Source organism: Triticum aestivum, chromosome 7B (assembly GCF_018294505.1).
Source record: "Triticum aestivum cultivar Chinese Spring chromosome 7B, IWGSC CS RefSeq v2.1, whole genome shotgun sequence".
Lineage (NCBI taxonomy): Eukaryota > Viridiplantae > Streptophyta > Magnoliopsida > Poales > Poaceae > Triticum > Triticum aestivum.
This window is the reverse complement of record NC_057813.1, coordinates 542,860,285-542,872,277: the sequence shown is the minus strand read 5'-3', so window position 1 is coordinate 542,872,277 and position 11,993 is coordinate 542,860,285. Positions and strand designations below refer to the sequence as shown.

At 45.6% G+C, this 11,993-nt stretch overlaps 1 protein-coding gene across 1 annotated transcript; it reads right to left on the bottom strand.

Annotated features, from left to right (window-relative positions):
- Nucleotides 1–259: 259 nt before the first annotated feature.
- Nucleotides 260–2,608, bottom strand: LOC123158148 (G-type lectin S-receptor-like serine/threonine-protein kinase LECRK4). The gene has a single exon (XM_044576253.1). It carries the CDS (start codon nucleotides 2,606–2,608, stop codon nucleotides 260–262), a length of 2,349 nt encoding a protein of 782 aa, XP_044432188.1.
- Between the last annotated feature and the right edge of the window lie 9,385 nt (nucleotides 2,609–11,993).

The following is an 11,993-nucleotide window of genomic DNA, read 5'->3' as shown; positions in this document are numbered from 1 at the left end:
ACACAGATTGCAGTGTGTGACTGTTAGGTTGTTTCAAGGAATGAGCTACACCATCACAAATTAAATACACAGTACAGTAGTGAATAATTAAGTCATGGTGAGAAGCATTGGAGAGAAGAAAAGAAATTTTATTTCAGCTCTGCAGCCTATATGACTTAGAAATGTTGAGCACGCTTGATAATACAACGCGAATCACTCCACTTGAAGATCAGACAATCAGTACAACTTGACGGCAAAGTGCTCTGGCCAACTGAAGAGATCAAGGATGGTCTGTGGAGTTTGGAGGATCAGGTAGAATGCCAACCTCAACAACACCCTCCAACATCTGCACAACTTGGTGCATTGTTGGTCGCAACAAAGGATTCTGCTCGATGCACCAGAATGCGACACGTGAGAACCTCTTCACCCTGACCAAGTCCTCCATGGCATCATCGTCATCATGCAGCAGAATTTCAGTCCTGCCATGATGAACCAATTGACCGGCCCACCAGAACAATGTGACTGAATCTTCACCATCCTGCCCTGTCACCGGCTCCTGGCACTTCAGGCAGCATATCATCTCTAGTAACACAACGCCAAAGCTGTAAACATCAACCTTGGTGTCGATGCGCCTGTCGCTTTGGAACCACTCAGGGGCAATATATCCCCTTGTGCCTCTGATATTGGTCACTGTCGTGTGCATCTGCTGGTTGTTGAGAAGCTTGGCGATCCCAAAGTCAGTTATCTTTGGATTGTTCTTGCCATCTAGAAGTATATTGTCGGGCTTGATGTCACAATGAATGATCGGAGAATCGCAGCCTTCATGTAAATACTCTAGCCCTTTGGCAATCCCAATTGCTGCCTCTACACGCCACGTCCACAACGGCCGTTGAGGTTGGAAGACGAAGCTTCGAAGGGAGCCGCCTGGCATGAACTCAAACACAAGCATCCTTTGCTCCTGCTCCTTGCAGTAACCGACCATGCGCACTAGATTCCTATGATGAATCCTGCCGATGGACTGCACCTCATTCGCGAACTCCCGCTCGCTGTACTCGTTGGAGTTGATGAGCTTCTTCACTGCTACATCAGAGGCGTGTAACGACATTATCACCCCATGGTAGACCTCTCCAAAGCCTCCTTTGCCCAACAACTTGTGAAAGCCATTGGTGGCTTTGTAAAGCTCCTTTCGGGTGAAAACCCTCAGGAAATCATGGTTAGTGTTCTTCTTCCGAAGGCAAAAATGTAGCATGAGACTACTTGCTGCAGCCAGCATCAATAGCACCGAGCAAATCAGCAGTAAATAAGGCAATGGTCTTCTCGGTGATGTCGGCATCGGGAGGCTGCTTGTCCGCACCTTGATCGATGCCTTCATGTTGAGGCTTCCTTCCTGCCATCCTGCGCCCGCCAATAATGCCATTTTGTAACAAACTTTTCCATCGAACAGAGTGGCAGTGCAGAAGCAGTCTCGCAAGCATGAGTTGTCGCACTTCTCCTCTGTGGTGTACGAATACCCTCTGTATGATGACAGCAACCAAGTGGTGTTTGGCAACTTAACAAGACTGAACTCGGAGGGCCGGTTCTTCCCATCACAGCTCTGTGGCACGAACACTGGTGTGCAGCCTCTGTACTTGAGCCTAGGATCGATGAAGGAGTAACCACTTGGGCACTCACAATCGAGCTTGTTGTTAGGACCATAAACACAGTACGAGTTGGGGCCGCACATTCCTTCCCAGCCTGTAGTGCTGCTGCTGCAACCATTGCTTGGGAACAGCCCAAAGATCGTCCATGGCACATTGCGCCTTCCGGTGGCATTCTTCTGCAGGGTGTAGACACGAACAATGCCATCTGGATCAAGCGTTGCATGCTTGTAGTAACTAACGGTGGAGTTCGGCATGGGAGGTGTCAGATCGCGCATCGTGCCATCCTTGATCTGGTAGTGGAGGTGGCCCGGCGAATCGAAGAAAAGGGTGGTGTTGCCGTCCTGGGTTTGCCCGGGCTGGCCGGTGCCGGTGCGCCAGTATGAATTGTATGAGTCCATGTCACCGGCGAGGTTCATGAGGTACAAGACTATATTGCCGTCAGCCTGCACATACAAGCTGAAGCGGCCAGCAGAGAAGTCTGTGTCTGATTGCTTAGACTGAAGACTTGCTCCAGAGACCATTGTCTGCCCCGGGAGGAGCGTGTCGGTCGGGTGCCGAAAGGTCTCCCAGACGACGGTGCTCCCCCCGATGGCGATGAACTGGAGGTTGCCCGAGTCCTGTAGCGTGAGGACGTTCCCTGACTGGCCAGGGCTCGGGTTCGTCCAGATGTTGCCGCCGGTGGTGGAGTCTGTGAGCAAGAGCTCACCATGGGGGGTGATACTGAATACGGCCTGCCCCGTGGCCATGATTGCCGAGTCTGAGACCGGGTCTTTCGCGTACCACACCACCTTCTTCTGCCCGGGGTCGGCTGCCGGGTCAAGGTTGAGGTTGAACCAGACGGCGAGGAGGAACTGACTGGGGTCATAGTCGAGGGCACGGAAGCCAAAGGCGAAGTCACCGGAGGGGCAGGTGATGTACTGAGGGGGCCTGAGAGACGATCCGGCCGTGAGGTTGTCTGCTACAACTACAAGCAGATGAGGCCCGTGCATGAATAGGACAATTAGCAATGGAGCTAGGTGCAGGCCAGAAGAGGGCGATGTGCCTAAGGGCTTCATTTGTTGTGTGGAGCTGTGGTCTGTGGAGGTAGTAACCGGGCAAGGTTGTTCTTTATACTGCCTGCGATTAGCGCCAGCGGTCAGTCCCTAATAATCGATGTATTCCTCCGGCCGGCCGTTTTGTCTCTTGCAGACGGTCGAGGTCAAGGCTCCCTATCTGGAATCAAAGGCACCGGCGGCGGTGAAGATATAGTTATTTGCTTGGTTGGCTGTCATGCATGACTCCTGAGACGTTGCTGCCTTGCTGGACACCAGCATCTGGGCTACGAACTATGTTTGTATGTAATTCTGACTGTCGAATGGTTCCTTTCAGATTCAAGATCGGTCATCGTTTGCTCGATCAAATGCCCCGCAAAGGGCGTCCGCCCCTTGCTTAGACAGCTGTTGTTTTGTGGTGGTTAGTGTCACAGTGTGTACCCAATACTTTTCAGTGACAGTGAATTCTGCTTTGTTTTCCTTGGTCTAACAAAGTGCAGGCCATTTTCTCAGTTCATTTATTTGTTGATGCGACAATGGTTTTGCACAAATGGTAGAACAGTAAACAAAGGATAATAATATAATACTAGACGGCAGATAAATGAATCTGAATTTTAACCTCAATTTGCATCTTTCCTGTTTTTTGGATCATTTTTGTTTTTGTTGATTGGCTGCCTGCACATAATCCGTAATACTGCTTTGATTCGATCGTTAAGTAAATCTGTCTAGTATCGGAAATTAAGGCTCAGATTTTTCTGGTATTAATGTTATGAAGGGGCCAAAAAGGATGAAGACATTTCAGTGTGTCCCCTGTTCCCTGCTTATCTCTGATGGGCCAGATTGAACAACTTCTGCATGAAGGAGTCATTCTTGATGCTATAAATAAATAAATAGCACTGCTATGTCATTACCACTATTTCCAAATCCGAACGTTTACATCAGCGTAAGTAGGAAGTTGCATGAAAACGAGGGGATGATACCAGAAACTAGTCTTGAACAGCAAAAGTACAGCTGGTGTGAAGCGTAATACTCCTTTTCACAACGAAACTGTGGAATTCGTTGAGTCAAACGAAGCCGACCGTGGGCTCCCTATACTGATAGGAAGGAGGGTTCAAGCCTTAAAGATAGTGATGGTCCAACCCAACGAGGACGACGCACCTAACTGGCAAGAACAAGAGGAATATGTGGCATCTGCTCCAGGAGAGGACTTTTATAATCTGGGGTGTACATACAATTTTTAGAGCTCGGCGAAATACATATTTGGAGGTTTTGAAAATTTATGCAAAAAAACATGCAAGTAAAAGATGGAAAGAAACTTACCCTAATAAATTTTGTTACAAGATATAATTATTTGCAACCAAAATGAAAATCAGAAAATGAAACAGGTTGTGTAACTTGTATTGTAGTCTTTTATATAATTCATCTGGATGCTACGCTGAGATCTTTCTGTTACAAAATATAGTTATTTGTAACCAAAATGGAAACCAGAAAATGAAACAAGTTGTGTAACTTGTATTGTAGTCTTTTATATAATTTATGTGGATGCTACACTGAAATCTTTTTATTATTTCCTCAACTTTGGTGGGATTAAATCTCGGTGGGGTGATGCTCTTTGGAATCCAGGATCCACCTAAGATTCATGTTCTCTTATAGATGCTGGTTCATAACAAAATTCTAACCAGAGATAATCCTTTGAAGCGCCGAACTGTTGATGATATATTCTGCTTTTTCGGTGGTGAATCATAAAGTTCGCAGCACTTGTTTTTTCTATCGTGTAGATTTCTAAACAAACGTGTCAATTTATTGCAGATTCTTTTCATGTTCGTACCCCTGCGTCTTTACAAGACATCGGCCGTTGGTGGCTGGAGAGTAAACGTTATGCTGTCTGTAATGCTCTCTGTGCTGCTGTGCTTTGGAGTCTGAGGAGTGCTTCTTCGCTGCCTGCTATTACTGGACCTCCACCGTGGGGCGCTGCTTCGCATCGTCTGTGCTTGATCCTCCCAGCCTGACACAAATATCGGCGTCAGCTGCTCCTGGACAACCCCAATTGGTTCTGTGTTGATTGAAGCTTGATTTGTAGCTAGTTGCTATCTTATATCCTAGTTAGTTGAAGCTCGTTTGCCTTGTGTTGGGCGGCGACTTCAGAATCTGCGCAACTAAAACTCTGGCTAGTCCTGAGCACTGAACCTATTAATACTCTTTTTCTTAAGGGAAACCTATTAATGCTCATGTTTCATTGTTATTATTATGCAATTCACCGGGGCTCTGGCTCTTATTTTTTCTTGCAGATTTGCTAATTCTCATCTACATGAGAATTAACAAAGTCTCATCAATAAAGGCTATATCTCGCCCCTGCACTCGCACTCTAGCGGACACAGGTCAGGCCCAGTAGCAGCACCAGGTTGTAATTTTGTTTTGGGGTCAGTTGTTCGTCGGTTTTTTGGTAGTTGGTTTTTCTTTGTTCCTTTTTTTTTGTTTCCTACTTCTATTTTTCGTTTTTCCATTATTTATTTGTTCTGTTCTCCTCCTTTCCTTTTTCTTATTCTTTATGTGTTTTCCATTTTTGTTTCTAATTTTACTTTTAATTACATGAAGATTTTTAAAATTTAGAAAGTTTCCGTAAAATGTGTTGAACACTTTGGATTTAAAAAATGAGCATGGTATTTTTTTCAAAAATGTTCGTCGTGGTTTTTAAATATGTTCATACTGTATTTGAAAAGGGGCTAAAATGTATTCATCTTGTATTTTCAATTTTCATCGTGTTTTTAAAGAAGGTTAAACATGCATTTAAAACATATGCATCCGATATTGGGTTTTAAATGTTCAAGGGTGCACCTAAAGAATGTTCATTGTGTTTAAAAAAACTATTTCACACATTAGAAAAACATCCTCTATATTTAAGACATTGTTCATAATATTTTTCAGAAAACAAAAGGTCGTGTATTTCAACAATGTTCATCTTATATAAAAATATACTCAATCATGCACTTAAAAAAAGCATCATGTATTTTACAAAAACAAATGTTCAGGGTGTATTTGAAAAAATTCATCATGTTTATTTCAAAAAAACTTTTTTTCAATAATGTTATTCTCTTATTAATAAATTCATCATGTATTTAAAAAAACATTTATCATGGTTTATAAGAAATGTTCGTCGTGTATTTGAAAAATGTTCATCGTGTTTTCAAAAAACATTCAACTTCTTTTAAAAAAATCCATCATGTGATTAAAAGAAGTACGCAGTCACCTTTCCATTCACATGAACATTTTTTTGTTCAGACCATTTCTGTAAAAATCTTTTAACACTTTTCTGATATACATCAATATATTTTCAAAACACGTGGATAATGTTTAAGGAAGTTCATGAACGTTTTAAAAATTAAGTTTTGGTGTATATCTAACACTTTTTTTTGTATTTTACTTGAAGGAATAGAGAAAAAAAATAAAAAAAACAAACGTGACAAAATGGAAGAGAAAGTTGCATGCATGCTACACAAATCACGTAGACCCAGCCGATGTTTTGTGCGTCGTAGGCGAGCGCTCCGCCCAAGCAACATATCGCCCAATCCTAGTTTACTCAATTGGTGTACGAACAACCCGGTAAGAAATAAAGCTTCCTTGCCCGTAAAGAATCCACCACCATCGAACTCGTCCGTTCAAATTGATCCACCCCACAATATAATTGCACCCACGACCAATCGGACTCGCCGCCGAGACAAGCACTGAAAAACATACACGCTCTGTTTCACGTTGCCGCCAAGACAAAAAAAAACATACTCATCCCCAAAATAAGTGTTGAGAAAATGTTCATGTTTTTTAAAAAGTTCATGAATTTGAAAACATTCGAATATTTGGGAATTAATCACAATTTTGAAAAAATATGGATTTCAAAAAATAAGAAATGGAAAAAGAAGAAAGGGAAAAGAAAAAAGAAAGAAAATGGAAAAGTAAACAAAAACAAAGAGGCCGGCCCACTTCGAGCGGGCACCTAGTTTTGGGAACCTTCTTGTGGGTTCCCTTAACCGGGTTTTCCCTATTTCTTGTTTATTTTTATTTTTTTGAGACAATCACACGAACCTTTATTATATCGTCACCACATTTACAGGGACGGAGGGAAGGTTCCCCGGATGACCTAGCCATACATGACGGCCTGGCCCCGAACGTAAAGCATGCTTCACTAGATTGTGAGCCTCGAAGTTCGAGCTCCTACTTTCAAAAACTATATTACATGAAATAAAGGCAGTAACTCCTAGTTTGATCTCTTCGATGATAGCACCATAGCTTGATCTGCTCCCCTCCTTGATTTCATTCACCACATTCTTGCAATCTGAGGCAATATGAATTCTATGATTATTTAGATCCATCGAGAGTGCAATACCTTCCCTGACCGCCATGGATTCCAAGGTGGCTGGATCGGTCAGCGTGGGAAAAACAACCATTGACACTCCCTCAAAACTCCCATCCATACTCCGGCTGATCGCCGCACCGCCCCATGCCCGCCACTGTGACTTACGGACGCATCGACGTTGATCTTTGCATGATTCTCTGGTGGTGACAGCCAAACCCTACCCAGAGTTGGAGCCCGTCCTGCACCTGGCACAGGAGGTGTGCTATGGGTCTGAATCTCTGCCAAATACGAGCTGATGAACACATTTATTGCATGTGGGATCTGGAAAATGCCCTCGTGGAGAGCTTTTCGCCGGGCACTCCATATGGCCCATAGTGAGACAGATAACCGCATGAAATCTTCCTTATCCAGCTTTTCGCTCATAGCAATGATCCAACTTCTTGCATTCTCCTCTTGATTTGCACTGATTTGCTCGAGCACTAGATCAGACGACAGGGCCCACGTGCAGCGAGACATGGGGCAGCTCAACAGGGCATGATGACAGTTGTCGTGTGCTCCACATAAACTACATGCCGGGGTTGTGGCCATGTTCCTGTGATGAAGAAGCTCTTGTGATGGAATTGAGTGCTAAGCTAACCACCACAGAAAGATCTTGAGCTTGGTAGGGACCTGCAACTTCCAAATATCACTCCAAAAACCCTGGCTTGCCGATGTATGAGATGTGTTGGGGAACGTTGCAGAAAATAAAAAAAATTCTACGGTTTCACCAAGATCAACCTATGAGTTCATCTAGCAACGAGAGAGAGGAGTGCATCTACATACCCTTGTAGATCGAGCGGAAGCGTTCAAGGGAACGGGGTTGAGGGAGTCGTACTCGTCGTGATCCAAATCACCGGAGATCCTAGCGCCGAACGGACGGCACCTCCGCGTTCAACACACGTACGGTCAGGGAGATGTCTCCTCCTTCTTGATCCAGCAAGGGGGAAGGAGAGGTTGATGAAGATCCAGCAGCACGACGGTGTGGTGGTGGATGCAGCAGGGGGGAAGGGAGGCGCCAAGTGCAAGGGTGCGGCTGCCCTCCCTCCCCCCTTCTTTATATAGGGCCCCTAGGGGGGCGCCGGCCCTAGGAGATGGGATCTCCTAGGGGGGCGGCGGCCAAGGGGGTGCCTTGCCCCCCAAGGCAAGTGGAGGCGTCCCCCACCCTAGGGTTTCCAACCCTAGGCGCAGGGGGGGGGGCCAAGGGGGCGGGGGCGCACCAGCCCACCTGGGGCTGTTTCCCCTCCCACTTCAGCCCATGGGGCCCTCCGGGATAGGTGGCCCCACCCGGTGGACCCCCGGGACCCTTCCGGTGGTCCCGGTACAATACCGGTGACCCCCAAAACTTTCCCGATGGCCGAAACTCGACTTCCTATATATAATTCTTTGCCTCCGGACCATTCCGGAACTCCTCGTGACGTCTGGGATCTCATCCGGGACTCCGAACAACTTTCGGTTTAGTGCATACTCATATCTCTACAACCCTAGCGTCACTGAACCTTAAGTGTGTAGACCCTACGGGTTCGGGAGACATGCAGACATGACCGAGACGCCTCTCCGGTCAATAACCAACAGCGGGATCTGGATACCCATGTTGGCTCCCACATGCTCCTCGATGATCTCATCGGATGAACCACGATGTCGAGGATTCAAACAACCCCGTATACAATTCCCTTTGTCAATCGGTACGTTACATGCCCGAGACTCGATCGTCGGTATCCCAATACCTCGTTTAATCTCGTTACCGGCAAGTCACTTTACTCGTACCGTAATGCATGATCCGGTGACCAGCCACTTGGTCACATTGAGCTCATTATGATGATGCATTACCGAGTGGGCCCAAAGATACCTCTCCGTCATATGGAGTGACAAATCCCAGTCTCGATTTGTGCCAACCCAACAGGCACTTTCGGAGATACCCGTAGTGCACCTTTATAGTCACCCAGTTACGTTGTGACGTTTGGTACACCCAAAGCACTCCTACGGTATCCGGGAGTTGCACAATCTCATGGTCTAAGGAAATGATACTTGACATTTGGAAAAGCTCTAGCTAAACGAACTACACGATCTTTGAGCTATGCTTAGGATTGGGTCTTGTCCATCACATCATTCTCCTAATGATGTGATCCCATTATCAATGACATCCAATGTCCATAGTCAGGAAACCATGACTATCTGTTGATCAACGAGTTAGTCAACTAGAGGCTCACTAGGAACATGTTGTGGTCTATGTATTCACACATGTATTACGATTTCCGGATAATACAATTATAGCATGAATAACAGACAATTATCATGAATAAAGAAATATAATAATAACCATTTTATTATTGCCTCTAGGGCATATTTCCAACAAGATGTACCCTCCCTTTCTTCCAGCCATCCTTCCCTCTCCGTCTTGATCCTCACGATCATTCTATAAGCTGAGCGAACTGAGAATATACCTCGCTTCTCCTCGTTCCACGCCCAGAAATCATGTATTCTTCTATTGCATAAAGAGATTCTGAAGATTGCTTCTGCATCAAAAGGTGTGAAGACACTCCATACGACATCTGCTCTCCAGCTAGCAGTGTTGCTATCGATGAGTACTGCCACACGGATCGGTGGGTTTTGGATCAAAGAAGCGATATGACGCTTGACACCATCCCGTGGTATCCAGTTTTGCTCCCAGATCATAGTTGTTTCCCCCTCACCAATCCTTCTAATGATCCCTTGGGCCAGAATATCATGCCATCCAGAATGGCTCGCCAGGTTTGAGAAGGGTGGGAACCCAGCCTTGCTTCTAGTATGTCCGAATCTGGAAAGTAAGCTGCTTTCAGAATTTCAGCGCTTAACGAATCAGGATCAGTAAGCACTCTCCATGACTGCCTTGCAAGTAGTGCCAGGTTAAAAATCTCAATATCTCTAAAGCCCAAACCTCCCACATACTTTGGCTGGATCATAACATCCCAAGCCACCCACGCAGGCTTCCTCTTACCTCTTTTGCTATCCCACCAAAACTGTCGTATGATAGAGGTGATTTTGTCACAAAGTCCTCGAGGTAATCTGAAGCAAGACATGGAATACACTGGAATAGCCTGTGCGACTGATTTGATTAGAACTTCTTTCCCCCCTACTGACAAGAGTTTCTCCATCCATCCCTTGACCTTATCCCACACCCTGTCCACAAGATATTTGAAGGTACCGTTTTTGGAATGACCCACATCAGTGGGCATCCCCAGGTACCGATCAGTCAATGACTCGTTCTTGACTTGCAGGATATTTTTAATGCTTTCTCTCAACTGCTGGCTACATCCTTTGCCGAAGAAAATTGAAGATTTCTCATGGTTAATCCTTTGTCCCGAAGCACTACAATAAGATCCCAGTAGGTTTGACACCGCATTGGCTCCCTCCACACTAGACTTGAAAAGCAACAGGCTATCATCTGCAAAAAGAAGGTGATTAATGGGTGGCGCTGTAGGAGCCACCTTCACACCGACCAAAACTGATGACTGAGAACTGAATTTCAGGAGGCACGGAAGGCCCTCTGCTGCAATCAAGAAGAGGTAGGGGGAGATTGGGTCTCCCTGCCTGATTCCCCTAGTAGGCTTGAAACTATCAAGCTTCTCTCCGTTGAACAGAACTGAAAGGGAAACTGACGACACCATACCCATAACAGTGTCAATCCATCGCTGCTCAAAACCCAACTTTCCCATGATGGCTTGCAGGTAGGACCATTCCAACCTGTCATAAGCTTTCATCATATCCAACTTCAAAGCACAAAAGTTGTTACTCTTCGACTTGGTCCTCTTCATGAAGTGCAAACACTCATATGCACAAATGATATTATCCGTGATTAACCTGCCCGGGATAAAAGCAGATTGCTCCCTTGAAATAATATCTGGCAGAATGAGCTTCAACCTGTTGGCCACTACCTTGGAGGCAATCTTGTATAACACATTACATAAGCTGATGGGCCTGAACTGTGGCAAGAGAGAGGGGTTAGTAACTTTTGGAATAAGGACCAAGACTGTATCATTTATACTCTCAGGGCTTTCTTCTCCCCTAACAATTCTGAGCACAACCCGAGTGACTTCCTCCCCACAGATGTCCCAGTGACGCTGATAAAAGTGAGCTGGAAAACCGTCAGGACCGGGAGCCTTTGTAAGGAACATTTGGAATAGTGTTGTCTTAACCTCATCACTGGTATATGGAGCACAAAGATTAGCATCATATCGGTCGTTACCTTCCTCGGTACATGTTGTAGGACAGCCTCCATATCATTCACCCCTTTCCGATGTGTATAGATCTTGATAAAACTCCATTGCTAAGGCTTTCAACTCAGCCGGATCCTCTACTAAAACCCCTAAGGAATTCAGCAGAGCTCTTATCATGTTCTTCTTCCGCCTTAGACTAGCTCTCAAGTGAAAAAATCTTGTGTTTTTATCTCCTGCCGCCAGCCATTGCACTCTTGCCCTTTGCCTCCGCATGATCTCTTCGCGGTGATACAACTCAATAAGCTTCTCGTTAATTTTGAGTTCCGAGTGATTAGGCCCCTCCCTTAAGGGATCATCTTGTAGTCTCTTTAGTTCTTGTTGCAGCATTTTAATTTCTTTGCGTACACTTCCAAACGTATCACGTCCCCACACTTCAAGATTCTTTGACATGGCTGAAAGTTTCTGTCTCATCTCCTCTACCGTCACGCACGGTGGCCCCGGCCATCCGCTAGCTATCGTGTCTTTCAGCTCCTCATGGGTCTCCCACATAACCTCATAGCGGAAGCCCCATTTAGTCGCAGATCTGTTTGATCCGCCCCACTACAACAGAATAGGAGTATGATCTGATGTTGATGCTTCCAAGTGTTCCACGCTCGCCAACGGGAACATAGCGGTCCATGGTGCATTAGAGAGTGCTCTGTACAGTCTGCATCTAGTGAATGTACCTCATGCAACCTTCTTCTCAAAAGTCCAGAAATGACCG

Coding starts and splice junctions, on each gene's coding strand:
- LOC123158148 (XM_044576253.1), bottom strand. CDS start 2,608: ATGCACGGGCCTCATCTGCTTGTAGTTGTAGCAGACAACCTCACGGCC.